The 26,832-nt window shown below is 37.2% G+C and overlaps 1 protein-coding gene across 2 annotated transcripts in view; it reads right to left on the bottom strand.

Moving 5' to 3' along the window:
* The window catches only part of LOC148407452 (uncharacterized), a 29,949-nt gene extending 6,308 nt beyond the window's left edge, over positions 1 to 23,641 (bottom strand). The window contains exons 1-15 of one of the 2 annotated variants that reach the window (XM_088403543.1): positions 23,581 to 23,641; positions 19,033 to 19,133; positions 16,782 to 16,824; positions 13,635 to 13,787; positions 8,886 to 9,050; positions 8,300 to 8,452; positions 6,191 to 6,361; positions 5,971 to 6,069; positions 5,722 to 5,874; positions 3,759 to 3,929; positions 3,592 to 3,636; positions 3,348 to 3,500; positions 2,110 to 2,280; positions 1,974 to 2,018; positions 642 to 1,784 (exon numbers count right to left, since the gene is read on the bottom strand). In XM_088403543.1, the coding sequence (XP_088259669.1) occupies positions 642 to 1,784; positions 1,974 to 2,018; positions 2,110 to 2,280; positions 3,348 to 3,500; positions 3,592 to 3,636; positions 3,759 to 3,929; positions 5,722 to 5,874; positions 5,971 to 6,069; positions 6,191 to 6,361; positions 8,300 to 8,452; positions 8,886 to 9,050; positions 13,635 to 13,787; positions 16,782 to 16,824; positions 19,033 to 19,131 (2,764 nt within the window). In that variant the 5' untranslated portion in view covers positions 19,132 to 19,133; positions 23,581 to 23,641. Of the gene's footprint in view, positions 1 to 641; positions 1,785 to 1,973; positions 2,019 to 2,109; positions 2,281 to 3,347; positions 3,501 to 3,591; positions 3,637 to 3,758; positions 3,930 to 5,721; positions 5,875 to 5,970; positions 6,070 to 6,190; positions 6,362 to 8,299; positions 8,453 to 8,885; positions 9,051 to 13,634; positions 13,791 to 16,781; positions 16,825 to 19,032; positions 19,134 to 23,580 lie in introns of both variants that reach the window. The other variant, XM_088403542.1, reaches the window with a different exon arrangement.
* Between the last annotated feature and the right edge of the window lie 3,191 nt (positions 23,642 to 26,832).

Below are 26,832 nucleotides of genomic sequence, written 5' to 3' on the forward strand. Positions count from 1 at the left end.
AATTGTCTCAGTTTAAACCAGGGCTTCTCAATTAAACCCCTCCAAAAAAATGTTGCACCTTCCCACTCGCCACGGCAACTATAAACGAGATTATTATCTGTAAAATGTGTACGCTTAAAATTGTATCCTTTGTAATATGAACAAAAGAAAAAAAAATATATATCAACTTTCAATAACTGTTAACTACATTTTATACAATGTTAATACAGATTACAGGTTAGTAGAAACAGAAGAACGTGACCAAGTGTATCAATGTGCGTGAAACATAAAAAATGATGTCAGTTTTTATTTTATTGCAATTACACTTCACATGGGTCATCTGCACTCCCCCTGGCATCGCCTCGCGCCCCCCCAAGGTGGCCCACCCCAATATTTGAGAAGGACTGGTTTAAACCAAGTGCAGCAGTTCATGTAAAACTGGAAATTTACTTATTGTTGTAGAAGTTCCTGATTTTGAAAAGGAAGTATTGAAAAATGACAATTGATAAGTAAGTTAATCAACTGAGGAAACCAAGGCGTTGTAAAACTTCTTTGTTTAACTGATCAACATTTACATTTTATGCTAAATAATCAGCTCTTTCTCCAACATACAAGAACAACAATTCACAACATAATGTGCCAAATGTAAAATAGGTCCTTACTTGCTACTGTTGGTGATGCTGGAGTTCTCATATTTGTTACAATTGTTTTTGGTGTTGGAGTTGTTGCATTTGTTACTTTTGTTGTTAGTACTGGAGTTGTCGCATTTGTTACTTTTGTTGATGCTGGAGTTGTCGTAATTTTTACTGTTGGTGATGCTGGAGTTGTCATATTTGTTACAATTGTTTTTGGTGTTGGAGTTGTTGCATTTGTTACTTTTGTTGTTGGTGCTGGAGTTGTTGCATTTGTTACTTTTGTTGTTAGTACTGGAGTTGTCGCATTTGTTACTTTTGTTGATGCTGGAGTTGTCGTAATTTTTACTGTAGGTGATGCTGGAGTTGTCATATTTGTTACAATTGTTTTTGGTGTTGGAGTTGTTGCATTTGTTACTTTTGTTGTTGGTGCTGGAGTTGTTGCATTTGTTACTTTTGTTGGTGCTGGAGTTGTCGTATTTGTTACTTTTGTTGGTGGTGGAAATGTTGTATTTGTTACTTTTGTTGGTGCGGGAGTTGTATTTGTTACATTTGTTGTTGGTCCGGGGGTTGTGACGTTTGTTATTGGTGGTGGCGGTGGTGGTGGTGCTGGAGTTGTAGCATTTGTTACAATTGTTGTTGGTCCTGGAGTTGTGTTATTTGTTACAGTTACTGTTGGTGCTTCACTTGTCATATCTGTTACAGTTGTTGTTGGTTCTTCGGTTGTCATATTTGTTACAGTTGGTGGTTCTTCAGTTGTCATATTTGTCACAGTTTTTGGTGGTGCTTCAGTTGTTGTTTCTGTTACATTTGGTGGTGGTTCTTCAGTTGTCATATTTGTTACAGTTGGTGGTGGTGCTTCAGTTGTCATATCTGTTACAGTTGTTGGCGGTGCTTCAGTTGTCATATCTGTAGCAGTTGTTGGCAGTTCTTCAGTTGTCATATCTGTTACAGTTGTTGGCGGTGCTTCAGTTGTCATATCTGTTACAGTTGTTGGTGGTCCTTCAGTTGTCATATCTGTTACAGTTGTTGGTGGTGTTTCAGTTGTCATGTCTGTAACAGTTGTTGGTGGATCTTCAGTTGTCATATTTGTTACAGTTGTTGGTGGTGCTTCAGTTGTCATATTTGTGACCGGCGTACTCAAAGATACCGTTGATGAAACCATTGTTGTGTCTGTAAAAAGATTAAGCATTAGTATCATTCCGGCAAAGAAATTTAAACAATAATTCAATCAAATAATTAACCCAAAACATACTCCTGTCTCATACTGGAGGATTTTTTTTTTTTTTTTTTTTTTTTGCTGGAGAAAAATTTGATGAGTATTGTTCAGATTAATTTAAAAAAAAAAGACTTCTCACTTACACATTGTTGTAGGAAAGGTAGTTGTGGTGGGACAAACTGAAAAATCTTTAATGCAAAGAAAAAGAGAAGCATTATAAATATGACTCAATAACCAAAATGGATACTGGCATCTGTTAAACAATTCCAAACTTCTTACTGTGTTGATCAACAGACTGACAGTATTGTCCACCAAGAGAAATGGCCTCGATGCATCCGCATGTGTCATTTGTGATGTTGTCACATGGTCCATACAATAAACAGTGGTCACATGGCCAACGATACTGATCCTCACATATGCACTGGAAACCAACACTACTTGGACTGCAAACTAGAAATAATGACAGAAAAGTTAAGGTCTGCCTTTGTATCCTCAGTTAAAGTCATTTATTTTTAAATTATGTTCTTTTGTTTCTTACGAGACCAAACACTAGCCAATAGCAACTATGCCAAATACCTCATGGAGCATAAAATATTTCAATGATCTTTAAACTGTGTAATATTGTGTCCTAGCCCTAAGCTGAAAGGAAGAAGATTGTGTGATATTTGATATTGATGTCACGAGTTAAATACAGCGGACCCACGTGATACAATGTCCCTGATTTATGTTATTTTCATGCTGCGATTCCACATCGCAACATGAAATACTGAGTTTTTTCATCCCCTCTTTATGACATTTTTCCTTTATACGACCAAAAACACTGTCATGACCCTAGGGTCTTAGCTGTATTTGTGTTGTATTGCCTCTATCTGCTGGCGTTTTTAGGGAATTGCACTTATTTCCTATTGCCGTCTAACGGCTTCCATGCAACGTGTGACTACAATGCTGGTCTGCTATTGGTTGGCGTCTCCTCACGGAGATGGTGGTCTGCTATTGGTCGGCCTCACTTGTTTGATAATGGCGGAACGAATGGTAACGCTTTGTTCGATTGTGAGTGGTTACAAAACCGTATTTATAGTGCATTTTATTGCTTAATTCAAAGTTGAAAGGGTTAGCCTTGGGTCCCAAGGTTGCTAGTGATGTTAAAGAGAGAAGTAAGAAGATGATTTATATGGAAACGATGCTGGAGATAACCCATATTAGGAAATATGGGCATAACAAGCGGCACTCAAAGGTACCGGAAATAAATCCTTTCTATATTTTTTATTTATGATGTTTTCTGATTGTATACATGTATATTATATATACGTAGCACTTACTATACTTTTTTGGTACCAATTTTTCATTATTTGTGTACAATTTTGATGTTTTTACCTGGGCTTCTAAAGGCATTAGCTATTTAACATAGGGGTTCTCAAGGCATTAGCTATTTAACATAGGTTTGGATTGTCCCTCATACGACGAATTCGCCTTATGACCCCAACCGTGGAACAGATTAATGTTGTACTTTGAATTACCTGTAGTTAAATTGATGTCAGAGATTTTCGAGTCAGTGTCAATGCGAATGGGATAACTGTTGTTTCTCAAAATTTTCTTTAGTAAGTTTGTCACCGTCACATCTGTAGTGCTTAGCTCAATAGAAAGGATGTATTCATGAGTCACTGGAAAAGCTGTAGGGAGAAAATCAATGTGAACACAGCAAATCACATTTGTGTCCTACACCAACATTATCTTTAGTAATGATCTTGATTTTAGCCTTACGTGTTGTTGTTGGAACAGCCGTTGTATAAGGACAAACTGTAAGGTCTGTGAGAAAGAATGGACAAATCTATCATGTGAAATATTGCTATATATTATATTATTATAATACAATGTTTTAAATATCTACTGTTTGTGTTTTACTTCACCACCAATTTCAAACTGCTTACTGTGCTGATCAATTGATTGGCAATATTGTCCACCAGGAGGAATGGCATTGATGCATCCACATGTGTCATTTGTGACATTGTCACATGATCCATGCAGGAAACACAGGTCACATGACCAACGATACTGATCCTCACATATGCACTGGAAACCGTCACTGCTCAGACTGCAAACTATAATTACAAGAAGATGACAATTACCTTCGTGTGTGTGTGTGTTTGTGCACGTGGGTGGGTGGGTGTGTCCAGTATTAGTACTATCAATTTTTAAATAACATATGTAATTTATTATTCTAAATAATCTCAGTTTCGTAATTTAACCTGAAAAATCTGAGAAAAAACACTCAAACTGAGGATTTGTTTACAGTTAAATACATTGTGTTATTGTGGTAAACCAAAAGACTGATGTTCAACAACACATAAATGGCTGCAGGCATGTATTTCCTTTAACTACCTTTAATAAATGCTGTTGCAACCATTTACCTTCTCCAAGTGGGGTCCCCCGAGGGTCTGTGGCCTGACAGCAGAGGGTTTGTGAAATAATTTGGATGTTTTGGAAATGATTTAGTTGATCAATTACAATTACTTGCTGGCAAGGATATGAAGCCAGCAAAGCTAAAGCGACATTTTGTCGTATAATGTTGCTTTTGACTAAATAATTGGCAGCAAACCTTTAGGGGGAAGTTGATCAGGTTTGTTATAAGGAGGCGTGCAATTTGCACTTTTTATTTTCTAAACTTCAGTACAGTATCGCTGAAAAGTAACAAATATACTTGTCAAATTGAATATGTTTTTGAATAAAAAGGGCACTTATGTTTGGCTTAAAAGTTTTTCTTTATTTGTTTTGTTTCTGCAAACACTTGCAATGGGTGTCCTTGAAAAATTAGCTTTCTAAAAAGGGTCCCTAACTCCAAAATGTTGAAGAACCCCTGCACAAGAGGGTGAGCTGAAAGGAAGAAGCCTGTGTATCCTATGATGTTACAACCTTATGTAACAACTTTGGATCACGCCTGAGGTTGAGCATCATCAACAGCTGATTTTTTTTTTTAAATGTGAATGTTCAATTTATTTATAAATTATTTTATGAAATTGGACTTACAGGTTTATGACCGTAGCTTGCAAACTAATGACTCTTAATCCATAAATTGTTCGAAAATCATTAATATAAAATATAAATCGGTCTGTCATGATGTTTTAAAAGAGATTGACTGTCACGTAACCACAATAAATAGGTAAACAATAAATAATATACAAATCTTAATTTGTAATTAATTAATCTTTTTTTCATTATAAGATTCCACTTCAGCGTTAGTGTGTGCACCAAGACCGAGGGATTTTCCAAATCAACTGCAGAGCTTGTTTCTGCCGGCAGAGGTCACTACCTGTTCTAGAAGCTTCCTAAAATGATGACATTTTCCAAGAAAGTGGCCCCAAATGTCCCAGAAAAGTTTTATTTGTGCATCACTACAAATGCGCATACATTTGCCTGAACACCGAAGCCTGATATCCTATTGAAAGCTCATGTAAGTGCCATTCTCTGCTTGACTAATGGCGGTGCGGATGACCCGCAAATCACCTGACTTGGCCTGGTAGCTTGGCGTGATGTCGTTTTAATTTACATAACCAGATCCACAAATGCAAAGGATCAGATCCACCAATCCAAAGGAGAGATTCATGCAAAGACGTGAAGTGCTGTCTCGTGAGGTCATAGTCGTGCAAACGAGAGTTGTATTCAAAATACTTTGGTCTCGCACGTTTTAACTTCGTAATTTGGAGTTGTACAAACTCAACACAATTTAGAATCATACTCAAACAAACTTTTAAACACGCATACACTACGTCTTTTTGACAATGATCTTACGCCATATTGATAGACATGCATGGAAAAGAATGATACTGAGTTGACCCCTAATGGGACAAATAATGTGGAAGATTGTATGATGATATGTCATACAATTAGATTTACCTGTAGTTAATTTGATGTCAGAGATTCTCGAGTAGCTGTTGATGCCAATGGGATAAGTCATGTTACTCAAGATGTCCCTTATTAGGTTTATTACCATCATATCTGTGGTGTTCAGCTCAATAGAGAGGATGTATTCATGATTCAACGGAAAAGCTGTAGGCGGAAATTGGAAGAAAACACAGCAAATCATGTTTGTATTTTACAAACTTTTTTAACGTTTTTTAACAATTATCTTCTTTTCAGTCTTACGTGTTGAAAAGGCTGTTGTTGGAAAGGTTGTTGTTGGCAAGGTTGTTGTTGGCAAGGTTGATGTTGGATAGGTTGTTGAATAAGGACAGACTGCAAAGTCTGTGACAGGAAAATGGAAAAATATTATTGTGCAAAATATGCAGAAATTAAAAACAAAATGTTTTAAACTCTAATGTAAACTGTATGTGTTTTCCTCCGTCACAAAATTAACACTGCTTACTGTTCTGATCAACAGATTGGCAATACTGTCCTCCAGGAGGAATGCCATTGATACATCCACATGTGTCATTTGTGACATCGTCACATGATCCATGCAGGAAACACTTGTCACATGACCAACGATACCGATCCTCACATATGCACTGGAAACCATCACTGCTTAAACTGCAAACTAGAAATACAAGAAGATGAGAATTACTTTCTGACCCATTATTTTATGGCGTTATATTTGTGCCACAATTACGAGCGCGCGGAAAAAAATTTGAGCATTGAAAATACATCTGAGCGAGCGAAAACAGATTTTGAGCGCATAAAAAAAGTTCTTAAAAAGAAGTTTCTCGCTCAAAATTCCTTTTTGCCCACTCGCAATAGCATTCTCGCGCTCAACATCTCGCTCTCGTTCGCGATACTCCTCCCTCCCTCGCTCAACATCGCGTTTGCTCAACATTGAGCTCTCGCTCGCTCGAGTCGTCCTCTGCGCTCGCTCAGTTCTGCTCACGCGTTACGTGCCACAAAACCAGCCAATCAGAGCTTGTAAAAGCACATTGATTGAAAGCTTGGTATCCAATGAGATTGCTTGTTGTGTTCACTCGGAACGAGCAAACGAGAGTGCGTCACATCGACGTGGGCGGGAGGAGGTGGGCTTATATTATTAAAGTACAAAAACTAACAAGGTATTTCTGTCAAATGATACAATACAGTAATAATAATAATAATAAAAGTAATTTTCCAGCCCAAGTCTGTGTTGACGCACTCTCTTTTGCCCTTTCCAGGTGAACACAGGGCAAACGAGAGTGTGTCAACGCATAGCGTACAAGCAATCTCATTGGATACTAAGCTGTCAATCAAAGTGCTTTTACAAGCTCTGATTGGCTGGTTTTGCGGCACAAACGTAACGTGGGAGCAGAATTGAGCGAGCGCAGAGGACGACTCGAACGAGCAAGAGCTCGATGTTGAGCAAACGCAATGTTGAGCGAGCGAGGGAGAAGTATCGCGAGCGAGAGCGAGATGTTGAGCGAGAGAGGGCTATCCCGAGCAAGCAATTTCTTTTTCTGTGTTCAAACTCCAACGGCGCGCGCTCAAACTCTTATCATTACGCGGTCAATAGTTTTTTTCTTGCGCTCAAAAACTGTTTTCGCTTGCTCAGTTTGATTTTCTCCGCTCAAATTTTTTTTTCGCACGCTCGTAATTGTGGCACAAATACTGTATAACACCATATTATTTGAGTATGTATAGACATTCTGAATGTGTACATTCATTCGGTTTGGAAATCTTTGAATATCTTGCAATTCGATTCCAATTTTAGGGTGTCCGATCAATTTTTGATTCAAAACGATTTTTGATACAAAACTATTCGATTAAATTAAAAACGAATTCTGCCTCAATCATCTGTTGTCCAAAGAATCGTCATACAGCTTTGTCTACAGGGAGACGGACAAATGTTCTTTTTCTACATTTAATAAGTTTTAATTTCTCATAAAAATAGCATGTGGACAACTGCATCTCTTTGGAGTGACAAAAACAAGTGTCATGTGACCCTACGGGGTTGGCTGTATTTGTGTATTTTTACCTCCATCTGCTGGCGTTTTTAGGTAATTGCACTTATTTACTATTGCCGTCGAACTGCTTCCGTGTAACACGTGACTACAATGCTGGTCTGCTATTGGTCGCGTCTCCTCACGGAGCTGGTGGATTACTATTGGTCGGCCTCACTTGTTTCAAAATGGCGGAACGGTAAAGCTTTGTTCGATTGTGAATGGTTACAAAACCGTATTTATAGTGCATTTTACTGCTTAATTCAAAGATGAAAGATTGCTAGTGATGTTAAAGAGAGAAGTAAGAAGTTGATTTATATGGAAACGATAATGGAGGTAACCCTTATTAGGTAACATGGGCATAACATGTGGCACTCAAAAATGAATAAATCCTTTGTATAGTTTTTATTCATGATATTTTCTGAATTTTTATGTTTTTATCTGGGGTTTATCTGGGGTTCTAAATGCATTAGCTATTTAACATATGTTTGGATTGCCTGTTTTACGGCCAATTTGCCTTACGACCCAAACCGCGGAACGGATTAATGTCGCAGCACGACAAAAGGCTACTTTACCTGTAGTCATGTTGATGTCAGAGATTTTTATGTAGCTGCCAATATCAATGGGATAAGCGATGTTCCTCAGAATATCCCTCAGTAGATTTATGATGCTCATATCTGTGGTGTTCAGCTCAAATGAGATGATGTATTCATTTTCAAACAGAGGCTCTGTGGGGATATATCAGTTTTGAACATAGTACAAAAACATGTTTAAGAAGACACACAAGTGACTGCACTCAGTGGAAAGTGTCATGATACACAGTAATACACTTATGCTATGTTCACAACAAATTGCGGGGAGGGCATTTCAGGAAGTGAGCTTGTGTGGTGGGACGCGATTGTGTGTGGGACACCACAAAGTATGTGTTTGGAGCAGTGGGAGTAGGATGCAGAACCGAACAGCAGTATACACTCTCCAGGCATGTTAAAAAAAAAGCATGCCTTTTTTTTTTTTTGCTCTTTGCATCGTGGCACCAAATATGCTTATATGCTTACTGAACATTCAACAACACAAATGGGACAGGAATTAAATATGGTGGCATAAAAATAGTACTTTTCAGAATTTGAAGTTTTGATCATAAAAGAAAAAGGCATTTGAAACCTGTCTTTGGCAAGCAGTAGTGGTCATCAGGAGGGATATCGTTGACACATGCGCAGGTATCATTAACAATCTCATCACAGGCTTGATACGTCGTACAAATGTCATTTGGCCAAACAAAATCTTCCTCGCATCTGCACTGGTAGTTGCTCCCATTGAAATAGCAAACTAAACAAGAAAAATACATAAAAATAAAGAACAACATGAATGTGAAATCATTTCTGACAAAATTGTTTGAAGATGGCATATATCAGATATGTTGCAACATGAAAGCACCTGGGACCTCTGGCGTCCTAAACACATTTCAATCATTGACTACCCTTCTGTGTTGAACTGGAAAAAAAAAAATACAAAAACTCCACACTTCCTTGTAACCCCTTGTTGGACATTCGTGAAATTACTGGTAAATGTGTACCCAGGTTCACATTTTTAAAAATCATATTTGATGATAATTATGTATCACTACAAAATCAAGTTGCCACACTTTTTTGTCCAGGTGCCAAATAGGGCTAGGAAAGAAAAGTTGACCAACTCATGAAAGTCAACTTGATTTCTACGCAAACATTTCTTGCAGACATATGCAGCTTTGAGGCTTTTATTAAAGGCAAAATAAGAATATGAAGCTTCCCAAAATAAGTAAAAGAACTTACCAAATCCACTAATAATATCTGAGAATATGACCTGCCACTTCAAACAATCTATAGTGGCTCTGTTTTTGGAGTTTAAATTTTAACCAGTACGGCTCATGCAGTTGAGCGTGAAATGTGCTTAGTCTGTGCATTAAGAAGAAGACAATTGAAAAGAAAAGGAAGTTAATGACCTCATAGTAGCTAACAGAAACTTCCACTCAAGGTTATCCATAGAATATTGTTGAAACATTTCTAAGGTGACTTTATGAACACAATTACATATGTAAGGAACATAAAACATTATATTTGTGTGAACTAAATGGTAGTTTGTTGTGTTGGTTGACCTGAAATAGTAATCTTTAGCGTGCTTGTGTGAAAGAATACATTGTTTGACTAAAGTTTTGTAGTTTCGTTTGACATTCTTTTGAGATCTATATATCAAATTTCCCACGTTGTGATTGTCCCTTGAGTGCATCACCAGTCTAGCGTGAACGCATTCACACTAGTTTCTTTTTTCTTCGTCCGCAACACAGCTTGAGTCCATGACATGAATCGCCAAAGTTGCTCACAATCCATTTGTGAGTGTGTGTATTTACCTAAAGGTGAGTTTATTCCCTTATAATGTTCGATTCGGGTGCTTGCTGTGTGTTATAGCGCAGGTGTACGCTTGTGTGTGAGGTCACATACATTTGAAGTTGTTTGTACAGTGGACCGCCGTGTTACAATGTCCCAGGTTTAAGTTATTTTCATGCTGCGACGTGGAATACTGAGTTTTTTCATCCCCTCTTTATGTAATTTTCCGGTTATGCGACCATAACAACTGTCATGACCCTAGGGGCTTGGCTGTATTTGTGTTGTTTTGCATCCATCTGCTGGTGTTTTTAGGTAATTGCACTTATTTCCTATTGCCGTCTAACTGCTTCCATGCAACGTGTGACTACAATGCTGGTCTGCTATTGATCCGCGTCTCCTCACGGAGATGGTGGTCTGCTATTGGTCGGCCTCACTTGTTTCAAAATGGCTGAACGGTAAAGCTTTATTCGATTGTGAGTGGTTACAAAAGCATATTTATATCGCATTTTACTGCTTAATTCAAAGTTGAAAGGGTTAGCCATGGGTCCCAAGATTGCTAGTGATTTTAAAGAGAGAAGTAAGAAGATAATTTCGCAATATTTCATAATATAGCTAAAATTTGCCCTATCCTTTCTCCTAGAGATGCTGAAACATTAATTCATGCATTTGTTACGTCGTGCCTGAACTATTGTAACGTTATGTTTTCTGGGCTTCCCATGTCCTGCGTCTAACGCCTGCAGTCTGTACAGAATGCAGCAGCGAGACTATTGACAAGAACGAGAAAGCTCGATCGTATTGCTCCGATTCTAGCTGACCTACAGTACATTGGCTTCCAATACACATGAGAAGTGATTTTAAGGTGTTGTTAATTACTTATAAAATTTTACACAGTCTAGCTCCTGCCTATCTCGTCAACTTAGCATCAACATATGTTCCGTACCGACAACTTCAGTCAACAAATGCCAATTTGCTATCGAGCCCACGGGCTAAAAAGAAGTCCGCCGGATCAAGGGCATTTTCCATTCGCGCGCCAGTACTATGGAATACCCTACCTATGCAAGTTAGCGCAGCCACCTCAGTAGAAATCTTTCAATCCTGACTAAAAACACATTTATACTCAAAAGCATTTAGTTAATTGGGCCTGTCAGCAGCTTTCTTCTTTTTTTTTTTCCTGCCCCTTTTTCCGGCTCGCAGAGGGGTCTAGCTAGATGGTGAAGGTTGACTTGACCGCCCCCATTTGGCCCTGCACTGATCGACCATCGCGGGTCAAGAGATCGACCGTCTGCGTTGCACTTGGTTGGACTGTGGGAAGGTTCCTGCTCAATGGCTTTGCCTGCTGTCAAGTCATCATTGCACTAAATAGCACAATATGTTTTCTGTAATCTATATTGTTTACCTGTACTTGTTTGTAATGTGTATCTATTTGTCTGTATTTGGTACATGCAGCATCCACTTCAACCTGTGGGCCTGGAAGGGGGCTCCTCCCACCTGTGGTCCCTTCTGGAGGTTTCTGATTTTCCCCTGATTGGGTTTTTTGAGTTTTTCCTTCCTCTTCTGGGAGCTGTGACAGGGGATGCTGTTGTGTACCTCACACCAAAAAGATCTCTCTGTATGACTTCTTTTTTTTCGAAAGAAGTCTCGACATGACCTCTTTTCATCTGTGAACCCCTTTGAGACTTCAGTGATTAAGGGCTATACAAATAAAAATTGATTGATTGATTGATTGATTGATTGATGATTTATATGGAAACGATGCTAGAGATAACCATTATTAGGGAATGTGATGGAGATGGAGATGGTGGTCTGCTATTAATCGGCCTCACTTGTTTCATAATGGCAGAACGGTAAAGCTTTGTTCGATTGTGAGTGGTTACAAAACCGTATTTATGGTGCATTTTACTGCTTAAATCAACGTTGAAAGGGTTAGGAATTCCTGGATATCCCACAACGAAGGAAAATAACACCTTAGGGGTGTTAAGGTAAGAAATTATTATTGTAACATAGTGAAAAGCTCCAAAAAGTAGAATTTCCATATTCCATATTGGAATAATCGAGAAGATAATTGATTTAGAAGATAATCAATACTGACAGCCCTGGTGCCAACTTGATTGCTCATGCAAACAGATGTAAAAGCTGATTTCAATCTGATTCTGTGCTGTTTTGTTTGCTTTTTCGTAAGTATTGGGGTTTTCCGTTCTTGTTCTGGGTTGTTTATGTTTATGTTTAATTATGTTTCTGTTTCCCTTGTGTCAGTGTCTCGTGAGTGTGATTGTGTCCACTTGTCTGCGTTTAACTGCTTCCATTGTGTTGGCCAATCATCTCTCCTTTCAATTGTCTAGTTCAGGTGCTCCTTGTTGTCTCGTTAGTTTTGAGTGTATTTAGTTTACTGTTCCCTTTTAGGTCATTGTTGAAGTGTTGTCAATATCGCGTCATTTGTTGCTGCCCCTTCAAGTTTATTTATTTATTTATTTATTTATTGTGAGGGGGTTATTTTAATATAAACTAATATTTTTATCTGAAAGCCACCTGTCTCCCTGCGAGATCACGTTACCATGCACAATATAATTTAAAACAGGGGTGTCATACTCATTGTCATCCTAGTCCACATTGTTTTTGTTGTTTCTGTCAGAGGGCAGGTATGACTGTGAAGTCAAATAAATTTCAAGTATATTTTGTCACACGTTTACTTTGTTTTGAAATCGGAGGCTGTTAAAAAAAACTGATCAAAATAAAAATTTGGAACAAAATATGCTTGTTTTTTTCCCCCCAAAAATCTAAAAAATAGAAGACAACTTATTAGCAAATCAGCATTTCACGGGCCACAAAAAATGATGTGGCGAGCCAGATTTGGTCCCTAGATGTTGCGTTTGACACCTGTGATCTAAACTGATTTGAACTGTGATGGTTGATTTTTGTCAGTTGCAAACCGGCACTAGTCTGCACAACCATGACGATGATGATAGGCGACAAGAAGAGCAGATATTATTCAATCAAAACCAACATTTTTGAAATTCCAGAAACAAAAAGTATTCCAACATACCACTCATGCACAAATGCAATTCAGGAGTTTCGGAATAATCTAAGTGATGTCTAATAACAACTGTGCCATTCACTTTTTTTTTTTTAATCAGACCGGAAAAGTACAGACATCGCTATGCTGCAATTAGCAATATGCTTCCGAAAGAACATTCTTCACACTACAGTACTTACCTATGATAGCCTATGATAATGTTACTAATGATGACAGCCATCTTGCCCAATAGAAATAACCAGAAAAACTTGAAATGAGGTCATGAGTAGCATACCATTTATCTGTTTATCTAACATTGTTGTCTCGGGTTTTCTCGCAACATAACAGATTAAATGAATGACCCAAATTCATTGGCTGTTTTTTTTTTCTTTCATACCCTTGGCATGAACCTGTTTGAACACACGGAGAGCAGATGAACTGCATGACCCTGCTTTGATTACAGAATAGGAATCGGTCTGTGAGATACAAATGGTCTTTACAAATACATGAAAAGATGTGATAATCCATTTTAGTGCCTACCTTTGGTGATGTCAATGTGTGTCAAATTTGTATTGGGATCCAGAGACACGGATAAACTGCTATCGTTCAGCAGACTGCGAAGATAGTCCACTGTCTCAGCATTTGTCAAATTTAGCTCAATGAATATGTCATATTCATCATATTGGCTGAGCACTGCTGTAAAGGAAAAGACAAATGAAATTATACACCACTAAGACATTTAACCCTTCTTTTGTCTTTATTTTCTGTATACACTATTTGTTTCCTGGGTCAAAAAGACCTGTCTTCACAAAATCCCCAATATAAGCAGTTTAACTAAAATTTAGACACCAAATTTCATCTTGCTTGATGAAACAACTTGTCACTACAAAATGTTTGAATAGCAGTTTTTACTTTTCACATGTATTTATATCGCACAGGAACAGAAAAAAAATATCTGCAAAAAAAGTTGCATTTTTATGCACATTCACAGCCGTTGCGGATTTATTTCTTATACCTGCAACAGATTGTGTGTTTTGAGGGCGGTACTGACAACTCTTTACTTTTTACTTTACTTTTTCTAGCTGGGGAAGTGGCTGGGGTATTGGGATCATCAGGTTGACCTCTAGGAACGTCTTCCTTTTGTTCAGCATACGAGACATCCAGTTTGGAATGATCTCTCTTCAAATCACAAAGGCATTGTAAGAGGAAACATCAACGATGTTGTGGAAAATGACCAGCGGGCCATCATCCTTCCGGACATGTATGTTTCAATCACCTTGTCTCGCTGCCCCACACCTCCTTTGTTGTTGTGGTAGTATAGGACAGGGGTTCTCAGACGTTTTGGAGTCAGGGGCCCATTTTAGAAAGCTAATTTTCCAAAGACCCCCATTGCAAATGTTTGCAGAAACAAACAACAAAAATAATCATTTAAGCCAAACATATGTGCCCTTTTTATTCAGCAACATATTCAATTTGGCAAGTATATTTGTTACTTTTCAGCTATACTGAAAAATGATAAATAGCATTTAATATAAAATAAATTGAAATGAACAAATATATTTTATTTATTAATAGCCCAATGTTTTGTCCTTACTAGATGTTAAAATGGCTTCTATCTCGTTAGATAGACAGAGAACATTAAATGAGTGTAACTAATTTACTTGTGTCAATAGTACAGTACTCACTCATTTCTATGGTCAAACTGTAATTACAGTAATAGAAAATACGCCAAACATTATTCAGGGAGGTCCTATTTGGAAAAAAATATATATGTACCTTACTAAATGTACAGAAATTTCATAGATTAGATCAATCATATAACTGAATTACAAATTATATTCCTTTCAATACAAAATGTTAAATAGATGCAAACAAATATGATGATCAATGCAAAACATTTGCATATGCAAACATTTATGAAAAGAAAATGCCTGGCACAAAAACGAAAATGCTAAGGAGCTAAACACATACAAACTAACATTAGCTAGCATGTTATCTACAGTTGCAATTGACAAATTTTGGGCATTTTAGGATACATGACAACATTCCAATGAAGAAACTACAACTTAAAAACACTTGTGGGTCAGATCTCAAAAAGAGAAGGAACAACCCATGTGTACTGACAGTAACTGCTCCCAACTGAAGCCACACCCTCCTTCCCCACCTTAAAATGCACTATCAACAGCAGCTCAAGGCGGCGACAAAAAACATAGACGACGGTAAACAAGGCACAGATCTGTAACTGTTAAAAGATAAAATAAGTCAGTTCCAAACGACCCAAATTAGTTCACGAACCCCCTGCAGTCAGGCCACGGACCCCACTTTGAGAACTACTCATCTAGGACTGGCTTTCCATCTTCATGATCACAGATATATGCAGTGCACTCAGAAGAACTACATTCTTGATTTGCTTTGGTAAGTAAGAAACTAGAGTGGTGATGGACAAGCAGCTATCTCCATATTTGCAAAAACCCTCCTGATTTGTCTCTTCCAAGATTAATTTTTCTATTGCTGGTGTGATAAACAGGTAGAATGCACAGACAATGTCAAGGACATGAGCAATAGCATATCTTGTGGATCCTGGGATCATTTTTGTGACGTTTTGATCTTCATGCTTGCCGAGTTGGTCATATGCTGCTAAGGATCATGTTATTTTGCCTTTTTTTTATTTTTTTTTAAGAAAACCATTGTTTCAGCTTCAGGGTTTTCTTCTTCTGAAGATGTTTCATTTTGCATATCTTCTACATCCTCCACTTCTGCTTCTAAATCAGAGTTGCCTGGCTGGACAGCTAAAAAAAGTGCTTTAGAGCCTCTTCAAAACTATAAAGCACACTCATGGCTTGAGGACAGGGAATACAGAGGCGTTTAATCTATAGAACCTTTACAACTTCTGGACATCCACAAAAAGAGCTCTGTAGTCTATGCGAACGCCACTGTTCTTGTGTTCTTTACATCTGCTGATGTCTTTTTCCTGTTTACTACAAATTGTTGGACTGATCAAAAGCACAACAATATGCATAAGACCACCTGGTTTGTCTTGTTGACTTCTGCTACTGACTGACAACACTAAAACATTGCTATATTCTGTGTTATGTAAACTCTGTGACCCCAATTTCAAGATGACCTGAAGACAGCAGAAGTAAATCCAGGTATGTTTTTTATTTTTATAATACTGTGAGTAGCCTGTGTGGTTATCCAGAAGAAATATAACAAAATATGTGAAATAAATAAACTTGCATTCAAAATATCATCATTTCACACTTTGCTGCTTTTTTCTCACCATTATGATTTGATTTTACACTTTATGGTGGCTTCTTTAAACGACTGACATGGGAAAAAATGGTCAGTAAGTTGGGCATTCTTTAAACGTGAAGCACCTTGCATTATTTTCATTGTTTTCTTGCATATAGTTTATTGTTTTACTAAATACTTTTATTAACTTTTCTTTATAATTATGTATATTTTTTCATTATATTTACAATTTAGCCACTAACAGTTTTTTTTTTTCCTTGCACATCCATAATATAAGAAAAATCACCCAATGCAAACCCTTTCACCACAAAATGTGACAGTGTCCGTCCCAGCGGATTTAAAAAAAATTGTATGCAGATAAAAAATGGGGAGATATGTCCTGGAATGGATAATATTTCAATAACTAAATATTTCTGGATAATCAATCTCACTCACCCTCCCTTTTCTCCCTAATGATGAGTTCCTCTTCAGCATTTTCCTGATGTGTAAAAAAGAAAGACATTTTAATAGTAATGTAAATGACAGTAATTTTTTAACTTTTTCTTTTACTAAGTATCATCTAAAAAAGTTCTCAGCATTTCATGTACAAACACCATGACCAACTGGAACACAGTAGACTCAAGAGAAAAAAGAGTGGTGAGTATAAAGTATTCCTAAAAAGTATATTTTAATATTATTGCAAGCCCCAATCACATCATCCATTTTTTTTAAATACAGTATACTGTGATGTACATGTTAGAGCAAAAAAAAAACCTCGTTCGTCAATTAATATACATCAGTTTGCATCTAAAAGTTAAGTAACGTATATGTGAATACAGTGAGCCCTCGTTTATCATGGTAGAGAGGTTCCGGAACCGGCCGCGATACCTGAAAATCCGCAAAGTAGCGCCCCCACTTTTCACATTAAAAAAAAAAAAAAAAAAAAAATATATATATATATATATATATATATATATATATATATATATATATATATATATATATATATATATATATATATATATATATATAGCAGCAGCCTGAATTAAAGTTTAATTTGTACATGTTCAAAGATTATTACAATGGAGAGTTTACACTTGAAATACCATTTTATTATAATAGAAATCTACACGATGGACGCGTATGAAGCGATGCGAGTTGCGTCGTCCCACACGAAGCCGTGCGTAATTTTCGCCTGTGGCATGAATTATAAAAACTTTAACTTCTGTCACATGTCGTGTCATGACAGCTAGTCAACTTCGGGAAGTTTAAACGGCTCACACAGGAATGGCCGGTTTGCAGTCACCGGGAGCTATCCAACATGGCCAGCTGAGCTTTCAATACAAAAACGGAGCCAAGCAAGAGCACTCACCTGGCTTGGTGGTTTGCTTCCTTTTTTAACAGCTGTTGAACCATAGTTACTGTTCCAAGATAACGATTGTGCAGCATCGACAGCTCAGTATTTAGCACGGTATTACGTAGCATTACTGTGTCTCTCTTTGCACCGACAATGTGTGTGTGTGTGTGTGTGTGTATGTGCCTTTTGCTGTGGGTGCGCTTCATGATTGACACGAACGTTTCTGTGCAATGGGAGTTGGGGTGGGAGTAGATTAAAACTCCACAGGTACGTACTGTGTAAACTGTACTGTGAAACGCACCCCGGCACACGTTGTTGTCAACACACAGGCAGGCGGCAGAGACAGAGAAGTAGACACCGTTGGGAATGTCTTATCTCGATTTCTTTTAGAATAAAATGGTATGTCAAGTGTAAACTCTTCATTGTAAACAATTTATACAACAGATTAGAGTTTAATTCAGCGTCCGGGCCGCAAATAATATGACCGAAAATGCGCGAGACTTCGAAGGAAAGGGTTTTACTATGTTCTTCTCCCGGCAGTCGGCAATCCAGATTGCTAAAGCACCTTTCATAAGGACGATCATTTTATTACGAACCGTAACAAATGGCTTCGCTGAATTGGCAAAGGTGATGGCTGCCGTCTTCCTAATGTTCGCCTCGTCCTTCTCAATGTGGCGAAAGGTGGAGTCGTTCACTCTCAAATGGTGGGCCACGGCCGCAGCAACGGGTTGCTGAAGCTATATATTTCTCTTAAAATATGCATACAGTACGTAATGAAAAAAAAACCCTCCATGTCATGAGTCCACATAAAAAATCCGCGATGTAGCGAATCCGTGTGATGGAAAAAAAAATCCACGATGTGGCGAATATGCGATAGTAGAACCACGAAGTAGCGAGGGTTCACTGTAACTCGTGTTAAACACATTTCAAGAACAGCAAATGTATTGAATTCTAAAAGTTAAATAAAACTGAACTTCACTGTACATGGGCCATAATTATTTTGCATTCCATTAACAGGCCTATGTATTTGAATCGCATGATAACATCAAAGTCCTTTTCACACTGCATACAGCAACACATACTGCACCATTGAGGAACTTATTACATATGTTTGTGCTGTGAGGGCACATTCTGCGTCTCAAATTGTAAAAAAGCTCAAGAGCTGCATCACAGTGGTGTCAGAAGGCGCATCTAAAATGAGAGAGGCTTGTGGAGTGATTTCAGATTGGTAACAGAAAGAGACCAACTACCAGGAAATTCCTGCTTTTTACGTCTTGATTGGATGCTATGCCAGCCATTCTAAATATGAGCAAAGTGCAATGTGAAAAGGTCTTATCACTTAGAACCTACCAGTGACACCGGGCTTGAAAATTTGATTATTCCTGTTTCCAAAATACAGAGTGTCGCCAAAAGGAGCACAATGATCAAGCCATTCTTATGTATTGCCATTCCTATGAGAGAGAGAGAAAAAAAAAAAAAAACAACAATAATCATAAGTGAATTACTGTTCGTTCATCCTTCAGCAAACATTGTTAGCTTGTCATACACACAATCAGCGTTGCAATTTAACAACATACCAGGATGCAAAAGACTACAAACAGAAGTGAAACAAAATGTTTGCAGTTGAGCAGGGTGATACAATAGTTGTTGAAATTCTATAAATCAGTCCAACATGTGTAGCAATAACATCAGTTTATTTTTCAATTGTATTATGTTATTCATTAACATTATAGTATATCAGGTAAGTCCAAAGTGTGGTCTGTGGGCAAATTTTGTCCAATGCTCAAATTTTCCCTGTCCCACAGCCTCGGTTATCAAATCAATAATATGTGGCCCACCGGCACTGTTGACTGCAGTGTAAAATACATGTGTACAAAAAAGCTAGCGTATTTCACAGCCAAAAGGAGCAGTTGAAAGTGTTAACACTAAAAATCTATGAGGCGTTTTATGCTGCGCTGCGTCATATGTGTGCACAGAGTTCCAAAATTGTAAGTGTTAGGGTTAGGGTTAGGAGAGGAGGAGGAGGAATGACTTCCTCCTGGCATCCCTGGATTTTTGTGTCCACCTCCCAGCACTTCTCACCGCCATGCTACGCAATCGTGACAGAATCTGCCACTGCCCTTCCATCTTAAGAAGTAGTTAACGTAGTGTCTTCCGCATGAGGTGCTCCAAACACTTTTCATTAACTGGAAGGAAAACACAGAACTTGTACTTCTTGGGGAGCGCAACAACCAACAACCATTTATTCCACACACTACAAACGCCTCGTCGCCTCACACGTCACCAGCCCGGACACCTCCCTTCAATACAGCATTTTGTTTTTTTTCTCAATACAGCGTTCACGGTAAACAGTGGGCATGTTTTATTAAACTGTGCAAATGTATTTCTGAACTAAACAAATGGATTACTAAACCGAGCAAATGGATTACTAAACCGTGCACCCAGATCACAAAACTGAGCGAACGGATTAATCAACAGAGCAAACGGACTAGTAAACCGTGTACATGGATTACTAAACTGAGCAAATGGATTATTAAACCGTGCACACAGATCACTAAATTGAGCAAACAGATTACTAAACTGAGCAAAAGGATTACTAAACCAAAACTAATGTTATGCATACTGTATATTCCTTAATAATAATAATAATAATAATAATAATAATAATAATAATAATAATAATAATAATAATAATAATAATAATAATATGTGTGAATGTTTTGAAGTTAAAAATGTCTTGGTCAAAAAAATAAATAAAAACCATATGACCATATGACCAAAAAAAACATAAAATGTAATAACTGATCATTCTATGTGTGGGGAAAAATAAATAAATAAATAAATAAATAAATAAATAAATAAATAAATAAATAAATCAAACATAGGTGCCCTTTTTATTTACCAACATATTCAATTTGACAAGAACGGTATTGTTGCTACTTTTCAACCAGAATGAAGTATAGAAAATAAAATTGCAAATTGCATGCCTCCTTATAAAAAACTGGATCAATTTCCCCCAATTTCTGTCTCAAAAACAGCATAATAAAATAAAATGCCACTTTAGCTTTGCTGGCTTCATCGCCTCGTTACCATCAAATGAAGACACAAAACGCATTTTGACAAATTTCAAAATAATTACATTTTTAAAAATGCTGAAAAACTGGTTGAATTGATTGCTTTGATAAAGAGTCATGAATACTTTGACAATTCAATATAAAATAAACTGAAGTCAACACAAATATATCTTTTTTATTAACAAACCCAAATGATTACATACAGTACTGTATGTATTGATTTGTCACTGACTCACCGGACGGAATTACAGAATCTCTTTGGCTTAGCCAGAATCCAGTTTTGTTTCTGTTCCTTTACAGAGATTTTGTAATATAAGATGTTAAAAGGATTAGCATGATGCAGTAACTTATTATTAGTGCAGTGGACTCGTCAGGTTCGCAAGGGAACAAAGAACAGTTGATCGAGTGGGGCATATCAGATCATCGAGGGAAATCTCTTCTGTGAACACTGAGTCAAGTACTTGTACAAATGTTGTCTCAAGTATACAGCAAACAAACTATTCAAATATTCCTATAGTCCTGCACCCTCCCCGTTTTCCCCATAGGAAAGTACCATTTATTGTTTTCCTGCACTGTAACTATCAGGGAAATGCTAGGCACTAAGTTATGTTTTTTGTATCAGCTACTACGATGCAAAATTTCTACCTAAGTCACTAATTACTTATTACTAATTACTAATTCACTGTGGGCAGTGAATAAGCAACACTTTTAACAAACCAAGCAAGAAGAGAGAACAGGACAGGAGGAAGAAGCCATGCTAACCGCCAAGTTAATGTGAAATATCGAGTACTGAAACTGACAGTGATGAGCTGGACCTAACCATACCTCATGATGTCCGGGGACTTTTCACCAGCCTGGCCTTATTATCACCCAACTTGGGTTGACTTTGAAAGGCTCATAACATCGTCAAATATAAAAACATATTTACCTTCAATCCATCAAATGTTCAGTAGCAACAGCCCTATACACACATAAATTTTTACATACATGTATATACTGTGTTTTCCGCACTATAAGGCGCACCGGACCATAAGGCGCACCCCAATTAATGACATATTTTAAAACTTTTTCCATATATTAGGCGCACCGGAATATAAGGCGCACCCTCATTTTTTTGAGGGGGTGCTACAGAAATTTACAAAAACTGTAAAAATGTGATAATGGCAAAATTAACTATGCTATACATTTAAATATTTATGAAATTGATAATATTTATTTCATCATAATTAGAGTATTATGACTTTTAAAGGCTTGCATTAGGGTAGTCAAGGCTAAGCCAATCATCAAAGTCATTGAAAGCCTTCCAAATGTCATAAGTTTCCAGCGTTACCTGGTGGTTTTGGGGTGTCAGCACAAAAATTTCTACTGCGCTCCGTTGAGATATAGTTGAGATGCATTGCTTTAAACACCAATAAAAATGATTCGGAACCGGTCAGGGGCCTTTCAAGTATTTGGCTGATTTGGTTTGTTTGGCATGTTCTACAAAAGATTGGCAGTTAATAGTTTTTTTTTTAGAGTTTTATTTTTTCCATCAACAAAAAACACACTTGAAATTTGATTTGAAAGCATGTATTTCACTTTCACCACAGATTTTTCTCCAAAAATGTATGGCATATATTACTTTTTTATAAGTCTAGGATACTGGGAAAATTAGTTAATAAAATTCACACCTCAATTTCCACCAAGAAAAAAAACCACTGGGACTGTATATCTCATAGACCAGTGGTTCTCAGGGTGGGGTCTGCGGATCCCCAAGAGTCTGTGTACCTACTACAGGAAAGAGTTTGGGTTCTTAATAAAAAAATAAAAAAAATGTGTATTTCTGTTTATTTAATCTTATTTGATATTAAATTGTGAGTGTATTAATGACTTCAATAAAGCAATCAATTCCACCTGTTTAATACATTTTTTTAAATGTAATATTTTGAAATTTGTCAAATAAACACACGCAGCGTGCAATTTTTAAATTGTAAACATCTGTATGGCTGAAAAGTAACAAATATACATGTTGTCAAATTCAATATGTTGGTGAATAAAAAGGGCACATATATATATATATATATATATATATATATATATATATATATATATATATATATATATATATATATATATATATATATATATATATATATAGCTTTAATAGTCATGAATACTTTCACATTTCAATATAAGCTGAAGTTAACACAAATATATCTTTTTTTATTATTAAACCTAATAATTTTAATGCCATCAATACATAGTAGTCATTGTAATTGTAACATTGTAATCAAAAGTAACACACATATCACATATAATCAATAGATTTGGCAGTACTAGATGGTTAATTCAGGAGAAATTGTACAAGGCAACCTAACTTTTTGACAATCGGCTCAGAACTGGCATGTTGTATATGGAAAAGTTGCTAAATGCCTCTAGAATGTGTAGCGAGGTATGTAATGAACCTCAGGGATGCTATATCATCTTATTGCTCCCATTCCTATACCCACTGCCATTTTTTTCAAAAGAGCAAGGACGCATTGTCCCAACGGGAGTTAAAGGGTAATCCAAAAAATCTCAAATATGAAAAAGCCCAAACCAAATTCATAACTTTCCAAACTTCACTGACCTTACGCTATTTGACCTGCAAATTGGGTAAACCCAAGATAATGTTTATGATGTTAAACCACATGACGTCAATGTCATTAATTTCCCATGTAAGACAATTAGACACCATATTATGAACTCAAACAATTAAAAAAAAAAGGCAAATAAATGAAATGGCATAAACGTAAACGCATTCAGTATTAGAATAAGAGGTATAAGAAATGAGTGATCTTCTTACCCTGAATCACATTTCCTCCGGCTCGTGCTGTTCTTGGTCCTTTTGTGTCTATGGTTGGCACATTTCATAACAGAAGCTTACAGCTTGTAAAAGCCTGCCCAACCCGAATAGTGAACTATGGGAAACATGCTGCTTGAAATACTTCCTGAAATTTGGTAAGACACACACACACACACACACACACACACACACACACACACACACACACACACGTACACATTCACCCACATATGACAATATTTTCCACTTATTTCCTTGTGTGCATATTCTGTGTCTCATGCGGTCTTTCCTTTTCTCTGGAATGGAATTATAATTGTTTGGATAATTACCAGCATGCAGTGATATTCATGACAAAGAAAAGATCAAATGAAATACAAATTACAGACAAGCATTTGGTGTAATTACCTCTTGGAATGTATAACCCGCAGCAAAATAGTTACGCATATAGAGTCATTGAAAAATAATGATTTATTTATGTCCAGTTGTACATGCCCCTAAGAATTTAGAAATGACGTATACAAGTCTGTATTACAGTATTTAACATTAGAACACAAGAGTATCCATTTGATGCTTACTGTAACTCATTTACTACAAGTGACCATTGGTGGTCCCTGATGGCCAGCAAGGCCTTCTCTGCTGGGAACATAATGGTCAAAGCACATTTGGCCCTATATACTTTTAAATAATGATATTCTGCCTGGTCTGTATGATTTATTGTATTCCCTTTTTTTGCAGTGCTTCCAGTGCTATACAGGGTGACCCAAAAAAAAAACGGGCCCCAACTCTAATTAGACCCCGTTTCTTCGTGTTTTGTCCGAATGAAATGAAACTTTGGTCATAACTAGTTTATTATATTCAAAACATCACATCAAAACACTAGGGTCTTTGGCTTTTTTTTCTCCGTTCTACAGCATATGTTCTAGATGGCCTCCATTTAGCTCCGTGCATTTCTTGAGGCGCAGCGCGAAGTTGTCCATGACGTTCTTACAGACTGAATTGGGAATGGCTCTTATCTCCTCCCTTATGGCTTTCTTGAGTTCCGGGGTGGTTCTGGGGTTCCCTGCATAGACTCTGTCCTTAAGAAAGCCTCAAAGAAAAAAATCTGGGGGTTTTAGGAAAGAAAAAAATCTGGGGGGCTTAGGTTCGGCCTATGGGGTGCCCACTCAAAATCAGTCTTGAGACTGATCACTCGGCCTCCGAAGTTCTCTTTCAGCCAATCTCGGGACAGGTTTGAGGTGTGAGAACTTGCTCCGTCTTGCTGGAACCAGAACTTGCTCATGAGGGACGGGTAGATGGTCTGGACAACTTTGTGCTGTGCCTTAAGAAATGCACGGAGCTAAATGGAGGCCATATGGAACATATGCTGTAGAACGGAGAAAAAAGGCCAAAGACCCTAGTGGTTTGATGTGCTGTTTTGAATATAATAAACCTGTTATGACCAAAGTTTCATTTCATTCGGACAAAACACTATGAAATGGGGCCTAATTACAGTTGGGGCCTGTTTTTTTTTTTTTTTTTGGGGGGGGGGGGGGGGGGGGGGTGTCACCCTGTATATCATACTAAGGTTTTTCCATTTAAAAGGTTGGATAAAAACGTTTTATCCAGTCATATTTCAGCTAGCACGTTTTGTCCGGTTGCCTGAAATCTGCTAGAGACTTCAGAATTTTAAAAAAAAAAGGGGGGGGGGGGGGTGAAGGGGGGGACATTAATAGACACAGCCTGTTTAGTTTACAGCAATGGGACCAATCATTAAGATTATGACCTCAGGGCAAACTAGCTAGGCCTACGAAGAAATCAACACATACATGCGCTGTGATTGGATGAATTCTTCCATGTTGTTGTTGTTTTCTTTTTTTTAACGCACAATGGCAGATTTAGGAAAGGAGGTGGATCTGTTAGCATAGGGGTGCTTAATGTGTCTTCCACGGTCAACCGCTTAGTTATTTTAGTCACCTGCACGCCATCACTGGTAGTCACTCACTGAGGGACGAATGCTTACAAAGGAATGGAAATTTGAGATTTTTGTCATGTTTCAGAAAAGGGTCCGAATATGTTCACAGACACTTTTTACTTGTCCCAAGCAATTTGTCTTGTCACCAGGAAATTTTGAATTTTTTCATTGTTGTATGCCACGAGACCAAACCCAGAAAACAGGTGAGCAATGATTGGTCATACTTTGGCACTGTGATGCGATTTTATAATGTAAATTATTAACTTGTTGAAATAATTAATAAGAGAAGGGCAGAACTGGTTCAGTAGAGCTGAAGCATAAGGTACTTGCAGAGGTCCATGCAGGAGATCAGCAAAAACAACAAAGAAACCAAAAAAACTGGCAAAGTCACTGAATACACACAAATAAACAAAACATAATTGTTTCTAAAATGATTGCTTGATTTACAGGTTTCACGTAATTATCGGCGTTCATTTTATCAATGATCAGCCAACACGATTTAACAACACGATGTGGTTTGAAAAAGGAACCGTAATAGTGGTATAATTGGTATAATCGAGCATAGTATAATTACAATATTGGACTTGTTCTTCTTGCATGACAGGATCGCCGATAAACTATCAAGAATGTCACATCCAGTTGTTGCTTCTTTATGTATAGATTCATTGATTTGTTTTGTTTGGTTTGATGATTCTTAAGACTGCTCCGACAAGCTTGACAGGTCTTGATGCATGTATAGTGCCATACAATAGGAGTGGGAATCTTTCACTATTCAGCTCAGATTTTGGGGTCTCTGATTTGATTCAGAATCAATTGTTTCATACAAAACGATTTTCGGTTCAAAATGATTTGATTCAATTAAGGATGATTTCTGATTCCATTGATGGATGTGCAATGAATCATCAAACTAGTTCAGTCTTCTTTGCAAAACAGAATAACAAGGGGAGAGTTTTTATTAGTAAAGAACATGCATTTTACCCCCAAAAATAAAGTTTGAACAACTTCTACTCATTGAAGCTAGCTATAGATTTCACAGCGTTTAGAGAATACAATAGGATGGAGAGAAAGAACAAGGGACAATGTAATTTCTAAGGAAATTGCAGTACCAAAATATTATGTGATAAACTGTTGCCCAGATGAAAAATAATGTTTCTCAGTAAGTTTATGACAAGGTATAAAAATAAAGTGAGCAGCTAAATTAAGACTATAGGCAAAGCATGAAACGTGCGTAAGTTTGTTCATCACTGAGCATATCGGGAGCATTATCAGTCACAATTGTAACGTCTTATTTAGTACAGTAT

Source organism: Hippichthys cyanospilos, chromosome 20 (assembly GCF_059441005.1).
Source record: "Hippichthys cyanospilos isolate Australia breed blue-spotted pipefish chromosome 20, RoL_Hcya_1.0, whole genome shotgun sequence".
Classification (NCBI taxonomy): domain Eukaryota; kingdom Metazoa; phylum Chordata; class Actinopteri; order Syngnathiformes; family Syngnathidae; genus Hippichthys; species Hippichthys cyanospilos.